This window comes from Camelina sativa, chromosome 12, assembly GCF_000633955.1.
Source record: "Camelina sativa cultivar DH55 chromosome 12, Cs, whole genome shotgun sequence".
Classification (NCBI taxonomy): domain Eukaryota; kingdom Viridiplantae; phylum Streptophyta; class Magnoliopsida; order Brassicales; family Brassicaceae; genus Camelina; species Camelina sativa.
In genome coordinates, this window is record NC_025696.1 from 5,790,108 (window position 1) to 5,814,084 (window position 23,977).

At 36.9% G+C, this 23,977-nt stretch overlaps 5 protein-coding genes and 2 pseudogenes across 6 annotated transcripts; 3 read left to right on the top strand and 4 right to left on the bottom strand.

Annotated features, from left to right (window-relative positions):
* On the top strand, positions 414–4,911 carry LOC104730370. 2 transcript variants are annotated; one of them, XM_010449532.2, is made up of 8 exons: positions 414–877; positions 1,040–1,107; positions 3,677–3,824; positions 3,929–4,009; positions 4,090–4,176; positions 4,274–4,359; positions 4,461–4,581; positions 4,686–4,911. In XM_010449532.2, the coding sequence occupies exons 1-8, from the start codon at positions 575–577 to the stop codon at positions 4,761–4,763; spliced, it is 972 nt and encodes a 323-aa protein (XP_010447834.1). In that variant the 5' UTR covers positions 414–574; the 3' UTR covers positions 4,764–4,911. The 2 variants fall into 2 exon arrangements, with proteins under 2 accessions (XP_010447834.1, XP_010447833.1); XM_010449531.2 differs by lacking the exons at positions 414–877; positions 1,040–1,107 and adding exons at positions 2,849–3,296; positions 3,470–3,537.
* Positions 1,623–2,673, top strand: LOC104730372. Its single transcript, XM_010449533.2, has 3 exons — positions 1,623–2,086; positions 2,249–2,316; positions 2,453–2,673. The coding sequence occupies exons 1-3, from the start codon at positions 1,784–1,786 to the stop codon at positions 2,646–2,648; spliced, it is 567 nt and encodes a 188-aa protein (XP_010447835.1). The 5' UTR covers positions 1,623–1,783; the 3' UTR covers positions 2,649–2,673.
* Positions 5,067–8,565, bottom strand: LOC104733221 (annotated as a pseudogene).
* LOC104733222 (F-box protein At4g22280-like) lies at positions 11,140–12,868 on the top strand. The gene is made up of 3 exons (XM_010452819.2): positions 11,140–12,307; positions 12,384–12,527; positions 12,602–12,868. The coding sequence occupies exons 1-3, from the start codon at positions 11,474–11,476 to the stop codon at positions 12,866–12,868; spliced, it is 1,245 nt and encodes a 414-aa protein (XP_010451121.1). The 5' UTR covers positions 11,140–11,473.
* LOC104733223 lies at positions 13,294–14,232 on the bottom strand. Its single transcript, XM_019234136.1, has 4 exons — positions 14,038–14,232; positions 13,633–13,942; positions 13,414–13,539; positions 13,294–13,323 (listed from the first exon to the last, which is right to left on the bottom strand). The coding sequence occupies exons 1-4, from the start codon at positions 14,101–14,103 to the stop codon at positions 13,310–13,312; spliced, it is 516 nt and encodes a 171-aa protein (XP_019089681.1). The 5' UTR covers positions 14,104–14,232; the 3' UTR covers positions 13,294–13,309.
* On the bottom strand, positions 16,103–18,273 carry LOC104730373 (annotated as a pseudogene).
* On the bottom strand, positions 18,522–23,931 carry LOC104733224 (cytidine deaminase 6-like). Its single transcript, XM_010452821.1, has 2 exons — positions 23,412–23,931; positions 18,522–18,892 (listed from the first exon to the last, which is right to left on the bottom strand). The coding sequence occupies exons 1-2, from the start codon at positions 23,929–23,931 to the stop codon at positions 18,522–18,524; spliced, it is 891 nt and encodes a 296-aa protein (XP_010451123.1).

Here is a 23,977-nt window from a genome sequence, read left to right on the forward strand (position 1 = left end):
AAAATTGCAAACATACAAAAAATAAACATAAAAATATATATAACAGAAAAATATATGAAACAACCCGCGGCGTAGCGCGGGTATTATCCTAGTTTTATTCATAAAATAATAAAAATATCTAAAATCAAGTCCATATACATTGGCTTCGGCTTGTCTTTGAAATTGAATCTTGTTCAGAAATGAGTAGTTTGGGTGGGTTTAAAATTAAGAAAATGTATTTTTTGTTCGAAATATAAAGCTTACACAACTCAAAAATTTAAAATTCATTTGATTTTATTTTCATTAGTTAATTTTTGAGTGAATTATAGATGAAACTTTTAACGAAAGTAACCATAGAGAAAAATAAATGAAAAGAGAAAATTTAGTTTATTTACAGTTACTCCCCAAAACTTTGTAAAAATTAAGAAAAGCCCCAAACAAAGAGAAACGACCACGTAAGAGTGGTTTGGATCACTAGACTCGCGAATCGTCATCTTCTTCATCGATCGATATCGTCATCTCTTCGTCATGTTTTGTCCTGGAAAAGTTCAAACCTTTTTGGCAAATCAGACAAAACCCAACAATTCATTAAACAATGTCCAAAACTTGTAAATTTCTCAGCCTCAGATCTAATCCTCTGCCTCCGTTTGGACCGTTTCTCTCCTCCGCCGGAAATTACCGTTTCCTCCGAGCTTCCTCTGCTCTCAGTCTCCTGACGACTGCTTCGAAACCTTTCCACCGTTGGATCCGCGCTTCTTCACGTCGCCGGTTAGTTCTCGGTGGTTTTGGCGGTGCTTCGTTGTGGATGATGAACAACAACAACAACATGTCCGGTAGTTTTGGCGGTAAATCTTTCATTGCTTCCGCGAGGCAGACGAATCCTTCTCCCGTCGAACAGGTCTTTACTCCCTTTTGTTTCAGTTAGGGTTTCGATTCTATAGCTAAATTGTTCAAAGTTCGTAGCTTTTAGGAATTTGGGTTTATCAGTGAGTACACTGGGAATTTAGTTGTTCAAAGTTTGTAGCTTTATGAAAATTTGAACCCATTTGTTTGGTTATAGGCGTTGAATAAGGTGGATTGGCCCGATACTTTCCCATTCAAAGAAGAAGATTTCCAACGATACGATGAGTAAGAAGAGATTACAATTCCAAGCTTTTGTTATAGTCTTACTTACTCTGTTTTGTTCTCTGTGAGGCATGCGTGAGTTTTGGTTTTGAGATATACTAAGATCTTGTTGGTTTGTGTACTAAAAACTTGTCCTAAGGTCGTCTGATTCAACGTTCTATGAAGCTCCAAGGTTTGTGACACACATTGATGATCCAGCCATAGCTGCATTGACAAAGTATTACTCAAAGGTTTTGCCTCAGAACGAAACTCCTGGAGTGAGCATACTCGATATGTGTAGCAGTTGGGTATGTATAAATTGTGTTTACTTTTTTAAATCGTGTTTACTTTTTTAAGTATGATTTTATTTTCATTAGTTTATTTTTGAGTGAATTATAGATAAAACTTCAAGCGAAAGTAACCATAATTTTTTTTTTTTTTTTTTTTTATTATAAAAAGAAAGAGAAATAAATGAAAAGAGAAATTTTATTTTATTTACAGTTACTATCCAAAACTTAGTAAAAAATTAAGAAAAGCCTCAAACAAACAGAAACGACCACGTAAGAGTGGTTTGGATCACTAGACTCGCGAATCGTCATCTTCTTCATCGATCGATATCGTCATCTCTTCGTCATGTTTTGTCCTGGAAAAGTTCAAACCTTTTTGGCAAATCAGACAAAACCCAACAATTCATTAAACAATGTCCAAAACTTGTAAATTTCTCAGCCTCAGATCTAATCCTCTGCCTCCGTTTGGACCGTTTCTCTCCTCCGCCGGAAATTACCGTTTCCTCCGAGCTTCCTCTGCTCTCAGTCTCCTGACGACTGCTTCGAAACCTTTCCACCGTTGGATCCGCGCTTCTTCACGTCGCCGGTTAGTTCTCGGTGGTTTTGGCGGTGCTTCGTTGTGGATGATGAACAACAACAACAACATGTCCGGTAGTTTTGGCGGTAAATCTTTCATTGCTTCCGCGAGGCAGACGAATCCTTCTCCCGTCGAACAGGTCTTTACTCCCTTTTGTTTCAGTTAGGGTTTCGATTCTATAGCTAAATTGTTCAAAGTTCGTAGCTTTTAGGAATTTGGGTTTATCAGTGAGTACACTGGGAATTTAGTTGTTCAAAGTTTGTAGCTTTATGAAAATTTGAACCCATTTGTTTGGTTATAGGCGTTGAATAAGGTGGATTGGCCCGATACTTTCCCATTCAAAGAAGAAGATTTCCAACGATACGATGAGTAAGAAGAGATTACAATTCCAAGCTTTTGTTATAGTCTTACTTACTCTGTTTTGTTCTCTGTGAGGCATGCGTGAGTTTTGGTTTTGAGATATACTAAGATCTTGTTGGTTTGTGTACTAAAAACTTGTCCTAAGGTCGTCTGATTCAACGTTCTATGAAGCTCCAAGGTTTGTGACACACATTGATGATCCAGCCATAGCTGCATTGACAAAGTATTACTCAAAGGTTTTGCCTCAGAACGAAACTCCTGGAGTGAGCATACTCGATATGTGTAGCAGTTGGGTATGTATAAATTGTGTTTACTTTTTTAAATCGTGTTTACTTTTTTAAGTATGATTTTATTTTCATTAGTTTATTTTTGAGTGAATTATAGATAAAACTTCAAGCGAAAGTAACCATAATTTTTTTTTTTTTTTTTTGTTCATTATAAAAAGAAAGAGAAATAAATGAAAAGAGAAATTTTATTTTATTTACAGTTACTATCCAAAACTTAGTAAAAAATTAAGAAAAGCCCCAAACAAAGAGAAACGACCACGTAAGAGTGGTTTGGATCACTAGACTCGCGAATCGTCATCTTCTTCATCGATCGATATCGTCATCTCTTCGTCATGTTTTGTCCTGGAAAAGTTCAAACCTTTTTGGCAAATCAGACAAAACCCAACAATTCATTAAACAATGTCCAAAACTTGTAAATTTCTCAGCCTCAGATCTAATCCTCTGCCTCCGTTTGGACCGTTTCTCTCCTCCGCCGGAAATTACCGTTTCCTCCGAGCTTCCTCTGCTCTCAGTCTCCTGACGACTGCTTCGAAACCTTTCCACCGTTGGATCCGCGCTTCTTCACGTCGCCGGTTAGTTCTCGGTGGTTTTGGCGGTGCTTCGTTGTGGATGATGAACAACAACAACAACATGTCCGGTAGTTTTGGCGGTAAATCTTTCATTGCTTCCGCGAGGCAGACGAATCCTTCTCCCGTCGAACAGGTCTTTACTCCCTTTTGTTTCAGTTAGGGTTTCGATTCTATAGCTAAATTGTTCAAAGTTCGTAGCTTTTAGGAATTTGGGTTTATCAGTTACAATGGGAATTTAGAATTTGGGTTTTGTTGTTCAAAGTTTGTAGCTTTATGAAAAATTTGAGCCCATTTGTTTGGTGTTAGGCGTTGAATAAGGTGGATTGGCCCGAGACTTTCCCATTCAAAGAAGAAGATTTCCAACGATACGATGAGTACGAAGAGATTACAATTCCAAGCTTTTGTTACAGTCTTACTTACTCTGTTTTGTTCTCTGTAATTCATACTTGAGCTATAGTTTTGTTTTGAGATATACTAAGATCTTGTTGCCTTGTCTACTAAACTTGTTCTAAGGTCTTCGGATTCAACATTCTATGAAACTCCAAGGTTTGTGACACACATTGATGATCCAGCCATAGCTGCATTGACAAAGTATTATTCAAAAGTTTTGCCTCAGAGCGATACTCCTGGAGTGAGCTTACTCGATATGTGTAGCAGTTGGGTATGTATAAATTGTAAAGCCATTCTTGTGTGTGTTATGTTAGAAAGTTTTTATTGAGAATCATCTGAAGTTAAATTGTTGGCTGTTATGATGTTACTACATAGGTCAGTCATTATCCAGCCGGATATAAGCAAGAACGAATAGCTGGAATGGGTTTGAACGAAGAAGAGCTTAAGCGCAATCCGGTAAAGAAGATTCAATATTACGTATTTACGCTCTTTCAGAGAAGAGATGGATCATCATAGGATCTAATACTCTCTTTCAGGTTCTCACCGAGTACATAGTCCAAGACTTAAATCTCAATCCTAAGCTGCCTTTTGAAGACAATTCTTTCCAAGTTATTACCAATGTGGTAAGACCAAACTTTCCTTTTTTATCTCTAAAACTTGCACTTCTTCATTTGTATCTCAAGTTCTTACGAATTGGTATGTTTCTTGGCATCTGAACAGGTAAGTGTGGATTATCTTACAAAGCCACTTGAAGTTTTCAGGGAAATGAACAGAATCCTCAAGCCCGGTGGACTAGCTCTAATGAGGTTCTCTTTTTTAACATAAACAAGTCTTGTGACACAGTATTATTATACACATATCCTGCATGGTTTCAACCAGCTCACTTTCCTCTTATCTTTCTTTGCAGCTTTTCAAACCGTTGCTTCTTTACTAAAGCAATCTCGATATGGACATCAACTGGTGATGCAGATCATGCTCTCATTGTCGGATCATACTTCCACTACGCCGGAGGATTCGAATCTCCACAGGTATTTCTGTTTATTTCATCAACACACCTTCTATTAGAATCCCTCTTAAGAGTTTTTTTTACTCATGCTGATGATGAACTCGTTCCAACCTGTGATCAATCCAGGCCGTTGATATATCTCCAAATCCAGGGCGTTCAGATCCTATGTACGTTGTTTACTCAAGAAAACTCCCCATGGCTTAAAAAATGGAGATTCAAACACTTAATGTATACTGTGATCTGTGTACTCACAACTGAGATAGAAACCGAGGAAACTAATCTTCATTTAAGACAACTTGGAAGACATGGTTTATATATATAGAATGTGCCATCTCTCAAGATGTTGGAAACTTGGAATACAATCCACCTTTGTTCGAAAAACGTCTGGACATTTTTAACTAACATGAAAATGAAGATACTATACGTACTGACTACTAATGAGTACAGTACGGTAGCTAATATATCTCAGGCTCGGGCCAAACTTCTAAGTTAATAGATCGCAGCCTATCACAGATCCTCGAGCCGACACTTAAACTCAAGACAAAAATGACCTGGTATCCCATATACGGTTCTTCTTACAATGGCTCTGTGATCTTGAGGTGGACCATGAAGAGGATCCACATCTCTGAAACTAATGTAGAAGATGGCATTCACGGCCTTGAGCTTGTCCTTTGACTCCAAAGCTTGTCGAGTCTGTAATATGACCTTGTTTATTTGCAGAGGCACAAAAGACTCCCTCCTCAAGTCTCCTTCCCACAGCGAGAAATAAGCAATTTCAGTATACAGATTAAGCCAGTTGATGTGTTCTCGGATATCTGATTCTTGCACCTCGTAAAACTAATCATGCTCAGTGGATGACATCAACGCGTCACGCGAAACCCACTCAGGTAGATTGCATTTGTATAAATCATCTATTGCTTCGTCATCCCATCGCTTTGTTTCGTCTCCAGTACCTTTTTTAACAACACTTTCCAGAATCATCAAGATTACGATGACAAAACAAAAGAAAGAAAACCACAATAAGGAAAACAAAACATTAGTAATTCACCTTGAATTTTGGGTTTAATTCTACAAACTTCAGTCAGAATCTTCAGATCTTCGTGTACTTACATGTAGAGCTTGTAACACGTGTCTGAAAAGTGAAACGTGAATCGTTGGCTGGATCAATAGCCTCCGCAGTTATATGGTAAGTCATAAGCGCACAGAACTTAGAAGTATATTTATCTACGTGCATCAACTTAAGGTTCGAGCCCTGTAATCAGAGAGGTCAAGAGAAAGAAAAAAATCTATCAAACTAATCACAAGTAGATACAGAATACAAACAAATGGTTCAAGTTTGGTTAAGACCAATCGAGATTTATTTATTGACCTTGTGAAAATTGTACCAATGGAGTCCGATTCTAGCACAAATGCCAACAATGTTATCACGACGGTACTCCTCATTGTTGGCACATTTGTACACATAGATTAAACTATTCGGATTACGTATCTCAACATCAAATCCCTACAAATTAAAACCCACCATGTTCAAAATTACAATCGTTACACAACAGTAATAATTGTCACAACATACCGAGCATAAAGAGATCACACATTAGATATTAATAAAAAAAAAAATCACATTACGAACAAACGAGATTGAAATAAAAAAATAATAATAGCAGGAGCTTTTGCGAACCTGGTAATCGTCTTTGTCGAGATTTTGCGGATGGCAACAAACAAACAAACAAGGTATAGAAGAGAGATTGAGAAATTAACTTTTCTTTACGGTGTTTTTTTTTTTTTGACAACCTTTTTTTATATAATTAAATTGAATTTTTTGGGTTTACAGCAGTCACACACCACTATCTAGAGTTCGAAGGACTGTTTACGACGTCGTTTAAAGGATTGTTACGGCGTCGTTTAAAAGTTAATATCGGCTCTCATCTCATAAGTCATACTAGCCCATTTGGTTTATTAGAACTTAGAAGGGTCTCATAAAAAGTTAGAAGCCAAAATGTAGATAGGTTTGAGAGTGCGGGGGGTACTTGAGTAAAACTTAAAACTTAAAAACTATTCAGTTAAAGCTCTACCCATATATAGTGTAGATTACATATAAAGAATTTGAACCAATCTTCAATTGGGTAGGACGATAGATTCCCGATTGTTGTAGTGTTTCGTCCCCGGCTATTGCCTAATACGTCGCCGATTTTGCCCTCGTCAACAGTAACGTCTTCTTCTTTCTTTTTTTTTTCTCCCTTTCTTTGCATTCCGTGTACAGCAAGTATTGCGAACGTACATAACAGGCCAGCGTAATGAGGTTATCCCCAACGAGGAGTTGTAAGCGAGCTTTTAAGAGAAAAGCAGAAACAAAAAAAAATCAGAAGAAAAAGGGAAAAAAATAAGAGGTCCTCTTATTTAGTAACCTCAATATGCATATAAGAGCTGTGACGTGTCAGCTAATTATTGGGTAAATCATTTAATCGAGAATTTTGTTTTTTTGGTCGACTGATTTTTTTTTTCCGTCTTCCTCTCCCGAGAGACTCTCTCTCTCGAGCTCGAACTAGCGAATCTCACAATCAGAGAAAATGGAATCACAGGAAATGGAATTGGAGGATCTGGCCGCTGAATCATCAAACCTTGGCGATATTAAACTACATGCAACTATGACCGATGCTACCATTGTCGCCGCCCTTACTTTGAACGGTCTCTCTCTCGCCGTCGAGAAGCCTGGTTCCTTCATCGTCGAGTACAACGTCCCTAAGAATGTCAAAAGAAATAACTCTTTGCTTCTCCCCTTTTAATTAAGTGAAAGTTCCTTTATTTTCAATTGATTAATTCAAATCAGTTTTAATTAAGTGAAAGTTCCTTTATTTTCAATTGATTGATTCAAATCAGTTTAATTTCTGAAGAATTGTGTCTCTCTTGTGTTGACTGTTGTTAAATTGTGTTTTTTTTATCTTTGTGTGCAGCCAATGTTTGGGTATATTGAAAGACCATCCCTAGTTTATTATCATGAAGAACTTAAACTGAGTATTTAGGAAGTTGATGCAAGCCCTCTTCTCTTTAGTTATCTGGATTAGTTTGATGTGGCGCAAAGATGAAAACTTGATTGCAGTTCTTGACAGTGTAGAGGAATATAGAATTGATCCTAAAATTGATGTCAATTGAGTATACAATTCTATAACAATGTTGAAATCTATATTCGTCAATTCTATAACTAACTTGATTGCATATAGAATTGATCCATATAGAATTGCATATAGAACTGATCCACACACAATTTTGTTTGTTGACAGTTGTTGACAATGTGAGCTTTAACCAGTTTCAAATGATCTTCGATTCTTTCACCGTTAGAGCTTTATAAAATTGTTAGAAACATTATTTATATATCTGAAGATATGATTTTAAATACATATATTTTTTACATCTCATAATATAGTTATATTATTATATTACAATACACAGTAAAATTAATTTAATTTCGAAAACATGTAGGGAATAATATTTATCATTTTTTTGAATAATATTTACCAATTTTCGAATTTATAGGAGCAAAATATTATGTATATAAATAAATTGAATAGTAGTGACAGTTGAAACAAAAAACGAAAAAAATAGCAGTGGCAGTTTTATATAATATTATGATATATTAAGGACAATTAATAAACTGGAGACATAGCTCTTTGGCGACAACATGTCAGCTTTTTCTAGAGAATGTTTTTCTTTTAATATATAGGGGATGCTTATCATCAATTTCTGAAAAAACAAAATCAAACGCAATTAAAGCCAAGATTTTGCGATGGAATCATATCTAATATAATAAAGTAGGGTTACACCCTCTAAGAAGCTCCCTCCATCCGACACGTGGCACCTTCTAAATTCTTCTTTCTAAAAAGATCTTACTCACATAATGGACTGTACACTATGCATTTGTTAATGGGCTGCAATTGGGTTAATGTCACACAAATATTACGATTCCAGTTGTCGGCTCTTCCCCGACTGTCTCTCTTCCCCACTCCTCCATGCTTATAAGTTCATCTCCGGCAGATCGCCGTTGCCGATCTCCTCAATTCCTCTCATTTCTAATCGTAGGTCTTCGTTTCCTATTTGAAAGTGCGATTTTAATATTCCGAATTCCAGGGTTGTGTGGATCTTTCTTTAATGGAGTCAAGGGATAAACAAAGAAGCCCAAACTTCACCTTCACCTCTCCATAAAAAAATTCAATCAAAACATTAAAACACATTTAATCATATACATTTAACTCACACTTAAATATTAAAACTGAAATAAAATAAATTTGCATTAACTTTATTTCTCCCATCAATTTTATTCAACACACAATAAATTAAATTTAACTCTTATACTTTATGTTTCTAAATTGTAACTCCTATGACTTTCCATCCTATGAATACTCATTTTCTCAATATCTTTCACTCTTTCTTAAATATTATACAACCATACATTTTACACTGTTAATAATATAAATTTAACTCACACTTCAATATACATCTAAAAAAACCAAAAAAGAAACAATCAAAACATAAATAAAACACATTTAATCATATACAATTAACTCACACTTTAATATTAAAACTGAAATAAAATAAATTTGCATTATCTTTATTTCTCCTCTCAATTTTATTCAACACACAATAAATTAGAATTAACTCTCATACTTTTTATTTCTAAATTGTAACTCTCATGACTTCCCATCCTATGAATACTCATTTTCTCATTATCTTTCACTCTTTCTTAAATATTATACATTTTTTGTGTTTTTTGTTGGTTGGTTGTCATTGTTGTATGTGTCAAAAAAAAACAAAATTTAATATTGTTAGAAAAGCTTCTAAATTTTAACTTTAGATACTATATGATATGTATCTTACATTTTTTTTTTTTGAAGATACATCTCTATTGTCCCTTAAACAAACATTTTCAAAATCAACCTATTACAACTTACATACAACTATCTTAGATTATAAAATTAAAAAGTTTTTTCTAATGGAATCTATGCTTAATTGAAGTCATACCTTATTCTTATCTCCAAACTAAATTACCAAAGATTTCCATAAAATATAGCAATGTCTAAACTCTCCTAAACTCACACTTTAATATAAAGCTCAAATACAGACAAAAAAAAATCAGCTACACAATCCCATATTCCAACAATCCACATTTCAGAAACATAACCAACTTTTATATTACCTTTCATGAACAATTTGACAGATCTTATACACGCACCTATCCTATCATTTGGACCAGATAACCCACAACCACTCAACGTCTTTTTTGAAAGTCAATACCACAATCCAAATGCAACAAGAACAATTGATGTGTAAGCTGTAATATAAGACCTAGAAATAACACAAAGGCAAGCCACCCAATATGAAGAAGGATAATGCTCAACTTGTCTTCAAGATAGGAACTCAAAAAATATCAACACTCTTATTTTGTAATCACAAATTCCATAGTAAATGTATTACATTTTTGTTACAACACAAAATAACATGTCCTAATTATAGAATACAAATAGTATAAATAATAATATAATTTAAAATTCAATAAAAACATCAATAATATAACAATTTAAACTTTCAAAAAGATTTTTTAAATTTTTCATAATTTAGAAAAAGATAAGCTGATCATTTAAAATTAACTATATAGTTAATAAATACAAATAAAACAATTCCAAAATCCTAATAAATTTTAACCAAAAAAACAAAATTTCTTGATACAATAGACTTTGTTGGTCTTCAAATTGTAAAGTCTCTCGCATTTATTTTAAAGATTAATTTAGTCATAATAATTTTTAACCAAAAAACAAATTAATATAATAATCTCGTGCAACGCACGAGACTCAACCTAGTATATTTATATACTTGGGCCTCAATCAAAATCCAAAACTAAAACCCAAAACCTGAAGAAGTAAACTTTTTACCCAATTACATTATTACTTACAAGACTTTGAAACAAGAACAATACTTAAGATTAGAACCAAGGGCAACCAGATTTATAGTTCACACACTCCATTTTGCAATACAATTTTACTGTATATTATTACATCATAATAAAATTAGATTTTAATTCTATGTACTCAATCTTAATAAATAACATTTACAATTTTATGATTAATTATTGGTAGTATAATTTTATTATTTATGGTATTATATAAATTAATTGTATAATTTCCTTAATTATTTTTCTTATGGAATTAGTAATTTAAAATTAGTATTAGTATTATTATTTTATGTACATATAAGAATTATATTTTTATATTTATTAAAAAAAATGTTTTATTTCTTAGAATTATCTTATTAATTTTAAAATTTTTTGAAACAGAGTTTTAGTAGAACACATGGCAAAATCTTTAATCTTTAAAATTGACAACAATTTATTTGTTTATATAATGATGTATATCTAAAATCCTTTTTCTTTTATGATTAATTATTGATAGTATAATTTTATTAATTATGGTATTATATAAATTAATTTTATAGTTTCATTAACTATTTTCTTATAGAATTAGTAATTTAAAATTAGGATTAGTATTATCTTTTTATATACATATAAGAATTATCTTTTATATTTATTAAATTTGCTTAAATGTTTTATTTCTTATAGTTATCTTATCAATTTTAAAATTTGTTGAAACAAAGTTTTAGTATAACACATGGCAAAATCTCTAATCTTTAAAATTGACAACAATTTATTTGTTATATAATGGTGAATATCTAATGGTGTTTATATTTGCTTTTAGCTGCTGGTGGGTTTGTCCAAGTTTCATTGTTTTTACTGATGAAAGTTTTAATCTTTTCAGTTTGATTCAAGTTAGTGGGTGATTGATTATCTACTTTGGTGGTTGATGCTTGAGATCTCTTATTCAGATTGATCACGCCTGAAAGGTTTATCTAAAATTTTGTTTTTGGGAACGATGGATATGATCAACGTTCTATCAGATGATATTATTTGCCACATTCTATCTTTCCTTCCGTTAAGTGAGGCTACTTCAACATCTGTCCTCTCAAAGCGATGGCGTTATCTGTTTGCCTACAGAACCAATCTTCATTTAGATGATCAAGAAGTGGGTGGAGGACAAAGTTTCATCGATTTTGTGGATAGAGTATTGTCCGCGTCTGGCAATTTCCACATGAGGAAAATCTCAATAAAATGCCTTAAGAGTATCGACGCGGGTCATGTCACCCGCTGGATGACTGACGTGCTGAAACATGGTGTCTTACATCTTGATATAGACGTAAGCCCCAATAAGCGCATCTTAGTGCCTCTGGAGATGTTCACTTGCAAGACATTGGTTGAGCTTAAACTCTCCGAAGGATTTGATGCTCTGATTCCTGATGATGTTTCTCTTCCATCACTCAAGACTCTGTGTCTTACTACGGTCTGCTGCTACAATAGTGATGGCTGTGCTTTTGAAAAGCTTCTTTCTGCTTGCCGTGTGCTTGAGGAATTATTCATTTCTGGCAGGAGCTGGCAAAGGCGAAAATGCTGCAGCACCGTGTCTTCCTTGACCCTTAAGAAACTTACTATTCTCAGTACTCAGCTTTCGGATTATTGGGACCTGAGTTTAGATACACCGAGTCTTGCCTACGTAGAATACTCTGATAAAGTTCAAAAAGACTGTCCTTATCCTTATGTGCATCTTCCTTCCCTTATCGAAGCTGATATTGCTAATAGCAACCCAACAAATCTGATTAAGGGGTTACGAAACGTTGAGACCTTGGAGTTATCTGGTGCTATTACTTGTCTGGTAAAAGAATGATTTCTTTTTCCTTTCATATTATTTGCATGGAAGTCAAAAGTTTAGGAACCAAAATCTTGTTCAGATATTCCATTATTTCCGTGAAGCAATCCCAATGTTGAGCAAGCTGTCTCGTTTATCTATTACAATTGATTCAGTCTACTACCGTTGGGAATATCTGCCAATACTTCTAGAAAAATCTCCGAATCTACAGACCCTCGTCCTGAAGGTATATAACCAAAACCGGCCCGAAAGCTTATTGGACAAACTCAGGTCGCTAATATCCCCTCTTTCTTGTTTCAGGGTCCAAATTACGACCGTCAATATGAACAAGAATTTGGACATTCATGTCCTGTGAAAGTATTGATGATAACTGAGTATGGAGGAAAGAGTGGAGAGCTAGAGCTTATGGAACATTTGCTAGAGAAACTATCATGTCTTGAGCTTGTAAAAGTTCGTGTTTATGCTATAAACGACGAGGAAAAGTCCCGAATCACCAAAGATCTGCTTATGGTTCCTAAACCGTCCAGTTGCAAGATCCAGATCAAGTTTTGCGAGAATACTAAGTAATAGTACATGATAAAAACAAAAAACAAAAGTTTGTTACATCCTCCTTGTTCGCTAATCTAAGTAAGTCTCTTGGAAGTTTAAAGCTAGCTGAGAGAGGGTACAGAGAAAGTAATAACTATTTTATTTTTTGCGATCTTTATTCTATCATTCGATTCGACAAGACTAAACATACACATAATCAGTAACTTTGAGTTCCATCAAAAACAGATCAGACATCTATATAGATACATCTATACAGCCATGCAGTGATGCACGTACATTTTTTGTATTTAATCAAAAATAGTTTGTCATATCTCCAGATTTGTATTTAAACACGTAAGGAGGAAGAGACATCATGAAAAATCTCTACTGTTCTTCGTCATATCTTCGAGAGAAACATCATGCCAAAACGATTCAATGCTGCATATATATGTATATATGAATTATACCAAATACTTTGGTTCATGGTATATTCACTGTCACAAAACCGAAAACAAATATTACAAACATTGGTAAAAGAGAAGATCCTTTTGGAAACAAGGGAAACCGGTTTTAAGCCAATATACCGATCGTTTTATTGAGCAACCATAGTAGAAGAGCGAGTTCAATTCCGAATATCGTATGCAACCATGATCTATCTACTAGGAATCCATACACAGTGATCCCAGCTTTATTGTTCTCTAGATACGTCACTGCAATAAAGAACAACAACAAAAACAACGTCATTTAAAGTTTTGTAACTTTGTTGAATGTTATATCAAATTATGCATATGAAATAAACTTACCTAGAGCTTGACGTTTTTGGTAAGAAATTGTATTAGCGTAGATGGGATGTATCTTGGTATTATCAAGATCATCGTCTCCTTCTCCTTCTTCATCATCAGATGTATCCATCGAATTAATGCCACATGGGGAAATTTGGGATTCAATCATGGAACCAGTGGGAGGTTCCCCATCAAGATGGTCAAACGAGTCAACTGTTGCGCAAACGTTCCATTTAGCTGCAAGGCTGGTTACGGATTGAGCCTTGTGAGTTATCTTCGTTGCACTTCTCAAACATATGAATACTCCTGTAACCAAACTCAACGAACATAACTGTATATACCAAAACATTACAAAAGATGTTTATTAGTGATGGGTTCAATCCGAAAAAACAGAACAAGAAAACAGAACCAGAGAGAATCTCTTACCGCGAGCTCGCCAACTTCATATATATTAACAGCAATACTAGCTCTCGTAGTGGTAAGCAAAGCCATGAACTGAGTAGCAGTAACAAGAACCAAAGACAAAAGAATGAACCTCCTGAACCGATGGCTAACAATCCTCAGGTTACGACGGATCTTTTGATGCTCGCCGAGAGCTGACCTAACGTCAGCGATCTCAGAGGCGAAACAGCGTGCGAAATCCTCGAGACGAAGAGTCTGAAGATGACAAGTAATTTGGTAGAGAATGCAGACGACGATGAAGATGGTGTTACGGTAAAGCCAAGAAGAGAGCTGGAGAGTGAATGCGACGACGTGGCTAAGAACAGGGTTGATGATGTAAGGAATCTGGTTAAAGCCAGAGATGTACCACCAGATTCTGTAGATTGCTTCGAGTGTTAGTGATGGGAGGACGAAGATCATTAGCCGTTTTCGCGATCTCTGTAATCATCAAGAAACAGAGCAAAAAGAAACATTTACTAATTATAAATATTTTAAAGCGAAGGAAGGCAACATCCGACCTTAGCTCAGTTGGTAGAGAGGAACACTGTAGTCTGTGACAGTTAAATCCTTAGGTCGCTGGTTCGATTCCGGCAGGTCAGAAATTTTGTTATTTTTTTTCATTTTTTTCAAAAAAGACAAAACAACGTCACACTTTAACACAAAAAGACAAAACAGTGTCGGCTACGTTTTTCCTTAAATTTGTCTCATTATGTTCTCTATGCTAAGTTTATCATTATTATGCCTAAACTATCTATTAAAAAAAATAAAATTAACTTTTAAGCAATTTTAAAATTGAAATTCCCTAAAAACAAATTCAAGAAATAAGGAAGAGGTTGGCATAAGGTGTTTTTGATGAAAATATGGTGTTTTAACATTGAGAAAAACTAGATTGATCCAAATTAAGAGATTAATTACTAAAGTAACTCATAAAATATGAGGGTTATATGAGTTATTTTTTGCCTAAAATACCCTTTTTGCTTTGTTAGGAAAAAAATAAAATCAAATTTACCCTTCCAGATTTTAAAAAAAAAAAAAATCAAAATATTTTCAGAAGTCTGCTAGACTAGTTGTGACAGATTTATTTGTGTATGACAGATTTGTTTTTGCTTAACTGATTTATTTTTGTATGACAGATTTTTCATGACAGACTTATTTTGGACGACAAATTTTTTAACTATAGTTATGACAAATTTATAATTGATAACAGATTTATTTTTCACGACAGACTTATTTATAAAGACACCACAGACTTTCACAATACATGGCAGATTTGTAAAATGTATGGCAGATTTATATTCCACAGTTATTTCAGATTTATTTTCTTGATTAAACGTCTGTCGTAACATGACATATTTTTTTACAAGAAAATAATTACTAGGTTGACCTCTAGTGATAACAGATTTGTTTTAAATTATGACAGATTTTTTAATTTAACCAAAAAACTGTCATTTGATAACAGATTTATAACGTTTTAAAAAAATTACTAAAATGACCTATGTGAATATCATAAGTTATGGCATATTTGTTTATGTTATGACGGTTTTTTTGTTTGCTTCCAAAAATATGGTGTTTGATAACAGGTTTATTAGATGTAAAATATAAATATAGTGACAACAAATTTGTTTTAAGTTATATTTTTTTAGTCATATTTTTATTAATTATATTTTTTATAAATCATATTATGAATTATATTTTTAAACTCATATATATAAAGCATATTTTATACATTTAATTTTCTTAAATCATATTAAAAATATTAACATCATATTTTCATATTTTTATATATTATATTATATCTTCATAGATCTTATTTTAATACTTTTTATATACAATTATTTTTTAGTTATAGTTTCATACATTATATTTTTAATAAAAATTATTTAAACTATATAATCTTAAACTTCATAATTTTAAATCATATCTTTATACATAATATTTTTATAAACAATTTTTTGAATATTATTTTTAAACATTATATTTTGAATTATATTTTATTTTTATGAATTATATTAAAAAATAAACATCATATTTTTTAATCATTTTGTATTTTTTAGAATTTTTCAAAGATAGTTCTGTAGTAGTAAACTTCTTTTGTCATAGGTGTGTTATCAGAAAAGACGAAGCTTGCGTTCATCAGCATTGTGTCAGAGACCTTACCAAGAGAGAAATGAAAGCATCACATTATCAAACTGTGACTTAAGATTCTATATATGAATAAAAAGAGATATCTGATTACATGTTTGTTTGCATGATCTTTTCGACCATCAATCCAGCTGTATCCTACTCCATCACTGAACTGTTCTTTCTGGCTGTATAGAATGTGCTGCATTTACCCCAAAAAGTTAAAAGTTATTAGTAAAGCTGGAAAATTTTCATCAAGGCTGCTGGAAGCACAAAGTTTTTGTTATAAAACCTTTGGTAGATAAGGGTTTTTCTCATCATCGAATGCATTGCGTAACACCCATTTCTCGATCCTTCCCAGATCAGGCCTTATCTGCATATACAGTTTACACCACATTTATCACCAATTTTGAAAATTGAGAGTTGAGATTATAAATTTGTGATAAAATAATGGTATGAAACAATCAACGGGAAACGGATCGATGGGTGTGTAATAGAAAGATGAAAAAGGAAAGTATAAAAAATGCCACCTACCATCTTCCACTTTGGATCGATGCTCATTGCGACATTTATAAATTCTTTATCGAGAAAAGGTACACGAGCCTCAACACCCTATGCAGAAGTTGATTTGTTAGCCCTCAAGCAATCATATTGATGAAGAGCTTTGGTCTGTAAACAAATCAACAAGATTCACAAGTTACAAAAAGCAGGGTAAGGAAGAATAAAACAAGAAGTCATGGTCTAGAGGCACTACCTTTCGGCATGTTTCCTCGTGAAATTCCTTCATGTTGGGTGCTTTGTGGAAGTACAAATATCCTCCAAAATTCATCAGAGCCTTCCCCAGAAAGAACCATCTTTACACCAAGCGACTTGATTTTTCTCGACATAAGAAACATTGGAGTGCTGACTCTTATAGTAGTCACGTCATAGGTCTCAACATGGTATATGACTTCTTCTATGGCATCTATACCGTCCTGATATTATCATTAGAAAAGACATAAACAATCAATCACTGAAACAAATATTCACACTCAATGCTCTTGTAAATGTTTAAAAAAACAAACTTTACCTGAACTGAAAAGTGTAACTCGTGGTGCAGAGTTCCTAAATAGTCAGCGACTTCTTTACCAGCTTTAAGATCCGAGGATCCCTAAAATGAAAACAGATGGAATTAGAAATCTTGATGAGCATAGAAAGCTTACGGTAAAACCATTTTGAGAAATTGGGTCAATACCTTCAAACCGATACAAAATGTGTGCAGCTTTGAACCCCACTGAGCAGCTTCTGATTTTTCCAAATGACGTAACGCTTCTGAAGCAACAAGGGATGAGTCTAATCCTCCAGATAGGAGAACGCCAAAAGGCACATCAGTCATTAGTCGTTTTATAACAGCCTGCAATTCAAAGAAAATTATCACATCCATAGTTCCAAAACCAGATCTGCATTTGTCATAGAAGATCTTAAGGAAGATTTACCTTCTCAAAAGTATCGCGCACCACTAAGGGATCATATGGGGTTGAAGGAACCAACTCAGAGAACCACGGGGAGTTGTACCACCTCCTAAGCCCACCTGCAAGAAAGGTTTGTTCCATGAACCTTAACTACACAGTAAAAGTCCCACACAAACATAGTAAATAATAGAAACCCATAACTAAAACCATTTTGATATCCGTGACAACGTGTTCACTACAATGTGAGTCAGCCAAGGAAAAGTCATTATTTGCTTTTAAAATAGATGTGATCTAATAAGAAGTGCAAACCTTGTTTACTAGAATAAATGTGGCCTGGAGGAAAGCACATAAACTGTTCACAATCATCAATAAGTGCTTTCATCTCAGAAGCAAACCAGACAGAACCTGTGGAAAATAGTTTTTTTTTTGGTGAAAGAACAAAATAAGTAATTAATGACAAAAGAAGAATCATCTTATCCACTGAGGTGAATTTCTTAGAGAATGTGAACATACCATCGATACCCCAACCAATGTAGAGTGGATTGACACCAATGACATCCCTTACAGCAATATAGCTTTTGTCCCGGGTATCAAGAAGCACAAATGCAAACATGCTATCCAACATGTCGACGAATTCCTCTCCATGTTCTTCGTACGAAAACACAGGAAAACATAAGTATAATTATATTATATTATATTATATTGACATTATCGAAAGGTAACAACCATGATGAACATAATTATGATTATATATCGTACTGACGACATTCATAAATAATTGCGACACGATTATAACGAAGACAAGTGTAATCCTCTCCGGCGTATTATTTTCCTTAATAATATCATTTTTTAATCTATCACCATCGTGCCATAATTAATAATTATGCTTCAATATTCTTAGGGCTTCTTGCAACGGAGGACCTTGAAATCGCAGTTAGGGGCAATCTTCTTCAAGAAAATCCTCGTCGTGTCCTCTTGAATCACCGTCGTCGCATCATGCTTCTCCACCAGGACCGCTTCAGTGATATCCTCGAATTCTTTGCCTCCGCTACGAGCCACGAAATCAACCAGCGCAGCTTGTACTGGCCCTAAACTTGGGTTATACGCAGCTGATTCAAGGTACCATCCTCTGTACACTTTGTCATCGCACTTCAGCGCCACTCCAGACGTAGATTTGCTGTACGGCGCGTACGATTTGTTCGCCGCCGCTAGAGCCCTGCACTTTAGATGGGGACACTTCTCTGAATCAGAGCAAATCTCTTCGGTATAGAGGATAAGGCTGTTGTATATTGTTATGATTGTAACTGTGGATATTCTCTGTATATCCTACGAGTATCTCGCCTCTGTATATTTCCTTAGATCTCTTTTTATCTCTGCAATGTATCTATATAAACTCATGTAACTCGATTCCTATTCAATACAATACAATACACATTCTTCCCTAATCCTATATGGTATCAGAGCCATCTTGCTAACCCTACGTTTTTTTTTTAACCATGTTAAACCAAACCTCCACTTCTACCAGCCTCACCAACCCATCGGATCCCAACACTCCGATCACTGCGATCAATATGATCAACATCACCAAACTGTCCTCCACTAATTACCTCACGTGGAGCATTCAGATCAAGTCTCTCCTCAAAGGCTACGACCTTGTCAAGCACATCGACTCCACCACATCACCACCTTCCCCCACCACCATGGTTGACGGTACTGCTACACCAAATCCATCCTTCACTACCTAGCAACGCCAAGACAATCTCCTCTACAGTGCTCTCATGGGAACCATCGACACTCCCCTGCAACCGCTCATTGCGACCTCCCAAACAACACTTGAAGCATGGACAACACTTGCATCCACTTACGCCAAACCATCCCGCGGCCACATCAAGTAACTCAAGCAACAGCTCAAGCAATGTGTCAAAGGCACCAAGGTCATTGACGCCTACATGCAGCTGATCAAAACCAAGGCTGATGCGCTTGCGCTCCTTGGTAGTCCCCTTGACAGTGAAGATCTCACCGATATCATCCTTGATGGTCTCGGTGATGAATATAAACCTGTCATTGATTCCGTCCAAGGTCGGGACACTCCCATCCCCTTCCTCGAACTGCATGAGAAGCTCTTGAACCGTGAGATTGCTGTTGCTGCTACCACCCCGTCATCTCCTTTTCTGGTCATGGCCAACTTCGTGCAACACAAGACTCACAACTGGACCAACAACTCTCCTCGTCCTCAAAACCAACAACCACGTCGTCCATATCTTGGGAAGTATCAGGTTTGCGGTACGCAAGGACACAACGCCAAATTCTGTCCTCAGTTCCAGATGGTCTCACAGTCCTCCTCTGGATCATCATTCCGCCCTAAGGGAGCCTCCAACTGGAACCCTCGAGCTTACAATGCCTCTGTCACACCGCCTGACCCTACCGCTTGGCTTCTCGACAGTGGTGCATCCCACCACATCACCTCAGATCTCGCCAATCTCTCTCAACATGTTCCTTACACGGGTTCTGAGACCGTGACGGTGGGCAACGGTGACGCTCTTCCAATTACTCACACTGGTTCACTCTCTTTACCAATCAATTATCGCACTCTCTCCCTTCACAATGTTTTACGTGTACCTAATATAGCGCGCAACCTAATATCAGTAAACAAACTTTGCTCTGACAACTCTGTTTCGATGGAATTTTGCCCCGATCTTTTTCAGGTGAAGGACCTACACTCGGGGGCGCCATTGACCTCTGGAAAGACGAATGATGGCGGGTATGAATGGTCAGCTGCTTCGGATGGATCCCAGTTTTCTGTTTTCAATGTTTCACTTAAGTGTCCTCTTTCTCTTTGGCATTCTCGCCTTGGTCACCCCTCTCTCTCTACTTTAAAACAAATTGTGTCGCATTACTCTTTACCTGTTATCAATAAAGATCCATCCCTTTTATGCAATGCTTGCTCTGTTTCCAAAAGTCACTAACTACCTTTTTCAGTCTCAACTCTCCGTTCCACCAAACCACTTGATCTTGTGTACTCTGATGTATGGACATCTCCAGTATATTCCATCGACGGTTACAAGTATTATGTAATCTTCGTTGATTATTTCACCCACTATATTTGGCTCTATCCTCTACGCCGCAAATCTGATGTTTTTTATACCTTCATTCGTTTCAAATCCCTTGTCGAAAACAAACTAAACACAAAACTGATCACTCTTTACTCTGATAATGGTGGGGAATACATTGCCATGTCTAAATACCTAGCCGATAATGGGATCACTCACCTTACTTATCCCCCTCACACACCTCAACATAATGGGTTCTTTGAACGTCGTCACCAACATCTTGTTGAAACATTCCTCGCCCTTCTCTCTCATGCCTCTGTACCCATCTCTTACTAGAGTTATGCCTTAACCACCGCTGCCTACCTTATCAACCGTATGCCAACCTCTACCCTCACATCATCTTATGCTTTTGAATGTCTTTTTGGTTCTACATCCAACTACACCAAGCTTCGCGTCTTCGGTTGCCTCTGTTATCCCTGGCTTCGGCCTTACACTAATCATAAAATCGATCCTCGCTCTTCTCCATGTGTCTTCCTTGGCTATTCCCAATCTCAAAGTGCCTACCTTTGTCTCAATCCATCCTCGAAAAAGATCTTCATCTCTCGCCATGTTCAATTTCACAAAACAGTTTTTCCCTTTAGCAATATCCACCGTCCCAAACACAGTTCTCTGGTTTCCATCAACGGTGCAGCTTCCCAGTCATCTCTGCTTCTCTTCGTCACCAGCCACTTCATCCCCGAGTGTCGCTCCAACACCACCGTCACCACAGCCACCGCAAACACACTCGCATATACCAGCGCCTCCTGAATCCAATACTGCTTCACGGGCCACCACTAGTGGGCCTCATCAACTTGGGCCCAATGTTTTCCAGCCCACTATCAACGCTTCTTCCTCTCCGCAAATGCAAAACACACACTCGATGGTCACTCGGAGCAAGAACAACATCTCCAAACCTAATCCTTGTTTTGCGATGATGGCCTCGACGATCAGAGAAACTGAACCAACCTCCGTGGCACAGGTTTTAAAGGACGACCGCTGGCGAGCTGTTATGCGTTCCGAGCATGACGCTTAGATCCTCTACCGCACTTGGGACTTGGTTCCCCTTGATCCATCTTACAAGCTCGTCGGCACAAAGTGGTTTTTTCGTATCAAACGCCTTCCCAATGGCACCATTGACAAATACAAAGCCCGCTTTGTTGCTAAGGGGTTCCATCAACCACCTGGTGTAGACTACGACGAGACTTTCAGCCCTGTTGTTAAAGCAGCCACCATCTGTCTTGTTCTTGGCCAAGCAGTCGATCGAGGGTGGGATCTCCGACAACTTGACATCAACAATGCCTTCCTGCAAGGGAATCTCGACGAAGATGTTTATATTGCACAGCCGGCTGGCTTTGTTGACCGTGATAAACCCGACTACGTCTGCAAGCTCCGGGAAGCGCTGTACGGTCTGAAACAGGCCCCTCGAGCGTGGTACAATGAGCTTCGCACCTTCCTCCTTGCCTCAGGTTTCACCAATTCTCTCTCCGATGCCTCTCTGTTCTCTCTGCTGCGCCCAGGACTAACACTAGTTGTCTTAGTCTATGTTGATGACATTGTTATCACGGGTAATGACTCCTCTGCCATCGAACGTTTCATTGCTCTCCTTGGGGCACGCTTCTCTCTCAAGGACCTTGGTGCTCTCAGCTACTTCCTCGGCATTGAAGTCCATCGCAGCTCCAACGGTTTGCTTCTTACACAACAAAAATACATCACCGATCTTCTAGCTCGAACACACATGCTGAATGCAAACTTTGTTTCCACTCCCATGGGCTCTGAATGTGATCTGAAACTTCATATGGCACTCCTCTCTCTGATGGACGTGAATATCAAAGTGTTGTTGGGAGTCTTCAATATCTTCAGTTCACGAGACCAGATGTAGCTTTTGCGATGAATAAGCTGTCCCAGTTTATGCATCGTCCCACTGACATCCACTGGCAAGCTGCTAAGCGTGTTCTACGCTATCTTTCTGGCACCCGCAATCAAGGTATCTTCCTTCGGCGAAACAATGGTCTGAGTCTTCATGCCTTCTCCGATGCGAACTGGAGTCGGGATCGTCAGGATTACGTCTCCACTGGTGCATACATTGTCTATCTCGGCGCCCATCCCATTGTCTGGTCCTCGCGAAAACAGAAAACAGTCGCTCGTTACTCCACTGAATCAGAATACAAGGCCGTTGCGGATACAGCTGCTGAACTGTGCTCGGTTACTAACCTCATGTCTGAGCTGGGAATGAAATCTTCAACTCAAACGGTGATCTACTGTGAAAACATTGGTGCAACCTATCTTGCCGCGAACCCGGTTTTTCATTCTCGTATGAAGCATGTCGCCCTCAATTATCACTTTGTCAGACAAATGGTCCAATCTGGTTTTCTTCGAGTCACCCCCATTTCAGGTAATGATCAGCTCGCGGATGCACTTACCAAACCATTGCCTCGACCGCGGTTCGAGCTTTTGAATTCCAAGATTGGGCTCTCTGACGGTCGCTCATCTTGCGGGGGCGTATAGAGGCTAAGGCTGTTGTATATTGTTATGATTGTAACTATGGATATTCTCTGTATATCCTACGAGTATCTCGCCTCTGTATATTTCCTTAGATCTCTTCTTATCTCTGCAATGTATCTATATAAACTCATGTAACTCGATTCCTATTCAATACAATACAATACACATTCTTCCCTAATCCTATATTCGGAGGTGTCCAAGAGGACGAGTTTGTTATCGCGGTGCGCGAGAAGGAGAGGGTAGTCTTTCGGGAGGAGATATTCAGGGCCGAAACTCTCCGGCATGAGGCTCTCGATGCTCATGTACTCGTCTTTGCCCTCGTCTGGTTTTTGGATCAGGATTTTGACTTTAGGAAGGGTGCCCAATTCCTGATAGAACTGGCGGCAGTGGCCACATGGCGCACCAAATTTGGTACCGTCATTGGAGACGGCTATATGAGTGAGCTCTTCTTCCACGGAGTTGAGAGCGAGGTTGGTGACGAGGAATTGCTCTCCGTGGATGGAGTGGTGAAGAGGAACGCCTTCGAATTCGACATTGACGCCTAAGAAGACCTTACACTTTGATGTGAGTCCAACGACTCCAACTTTGAATTTGGAGATTGGAACCCGAGCGAGAAGAATGGCCTTCTTCATCAGCTTTGGAAGGTCACGGGGGCCGTGGATGCCCACTGTTGCTGCTTTGCTAGGGGTGTATACGAACTTGTTCTCTTGTGCCATTTTTCTCTGTTTGATTTTGTGTTTTGTGTGTTTTGGGATGTATTAT

Excerpts from the sequence above, each read along its gene's own strand:
- LOC104733224 (XM_010452821.1), bottom strand. The coding sequence starts at position 23,931 with ATGGCACAAGAGAACAAGTTCGTATACACCCCTAGCAAAGCAGCAACA. Across the intron at positions 18,893-23,411 it reads TAACAAACTCGTCCTCTTGG|ATACCGAAGAGATTTGCTCT; the intron begins ACACCTCCGAAT and ends GCCTTATCCTCT.
- LOC104733222 (XM_010452819.2), top strand. The coding sequence starts at position 11,474 with ATGGATATGATCAACGTTCTATCAGATGATATTATTTGCCACATTCTA. Across the intron at positions 12,308-12,383 it reads CTGGTGCTATTACTTGTCTG|ATATTCCATTATTTCCGTGA; the intron begins GTAAAAGAATGA and ends AATCTTGTTCAG. Across the intron at positions 12,528-12,601 it reads TACAGACCCTCGTCCTGAAG|GGTCCAAATTACGACCGTCA; the intron begins GTATATAACCAA and ends TTCTTGTTTCAG.
- LOC104730372 (XM_010449533.2), top strand. The coding sequence starts at position 1,784 with ATGTCCAAAACTTGTAAATTTCTCAGCCTCAGATCTAATCCTCTGCCT. Across the intron at positions 2,087-2,248 it reads ATCCTTCTCCCGTCGAACAG|GCGTTGAATAAGGTGGATTG; the intron begins GTCTTTACTCCC and ends GTTTGGTTATAG. Across the intron at positions 2,317-2,452 it reads GATTTCCAACGATACGATGA|GTCGTCTGATTCAACGTTCT; the intron begins GTAAGAAGAGAT and ends ACTTGTCCTAAG.
- LOC104733223 (XM_019234136.1), bottom strand. The coding sequence starts at position 14,103 with ATGGCTTTGCTTACCACTACGAGAGCTAGTATTGCTGTTAATATATAT. Across the intron at positions 13,943-14,037 it reads ATGAAGTTGGCGAGCTCGCG|TTATGTTCGTTGAGTTTGGT; the intron begins GTAAGAGATTCT and ends TGGTATATACAG. Across the intron at positions 13,540-13,632 it reads CCAAAAACGTCAAGCTCTAG|TGACGTATCTAGAGAACAAT; the intron begins GTAAGTTTATTT and ends TCTTTATTGCAG.
- LOC104730370 (XM_010449532.2), top strand. The coding sequence starts at position 575 with ATGTCCAAAACTTGTAAATTTCTCAGCCTCAGATCTAATCCTCTGCCT. Across the intron at positions 4,360-4,460 it reads GGTGGACTAGCTCTAATGAG|CTTTTCAAACCGTTGCTTCT; the intron begins GTTCTCTTTTTT and ends CTTTCTTTGCAG. Across the intron at positions 4,582-4,685 it reads GAGGATTCGAATCTCCACAG|GCCGTTGATATATCTCCAAA; the intron begins GTATTTCTGTTT and ends TGATCAATCCAG.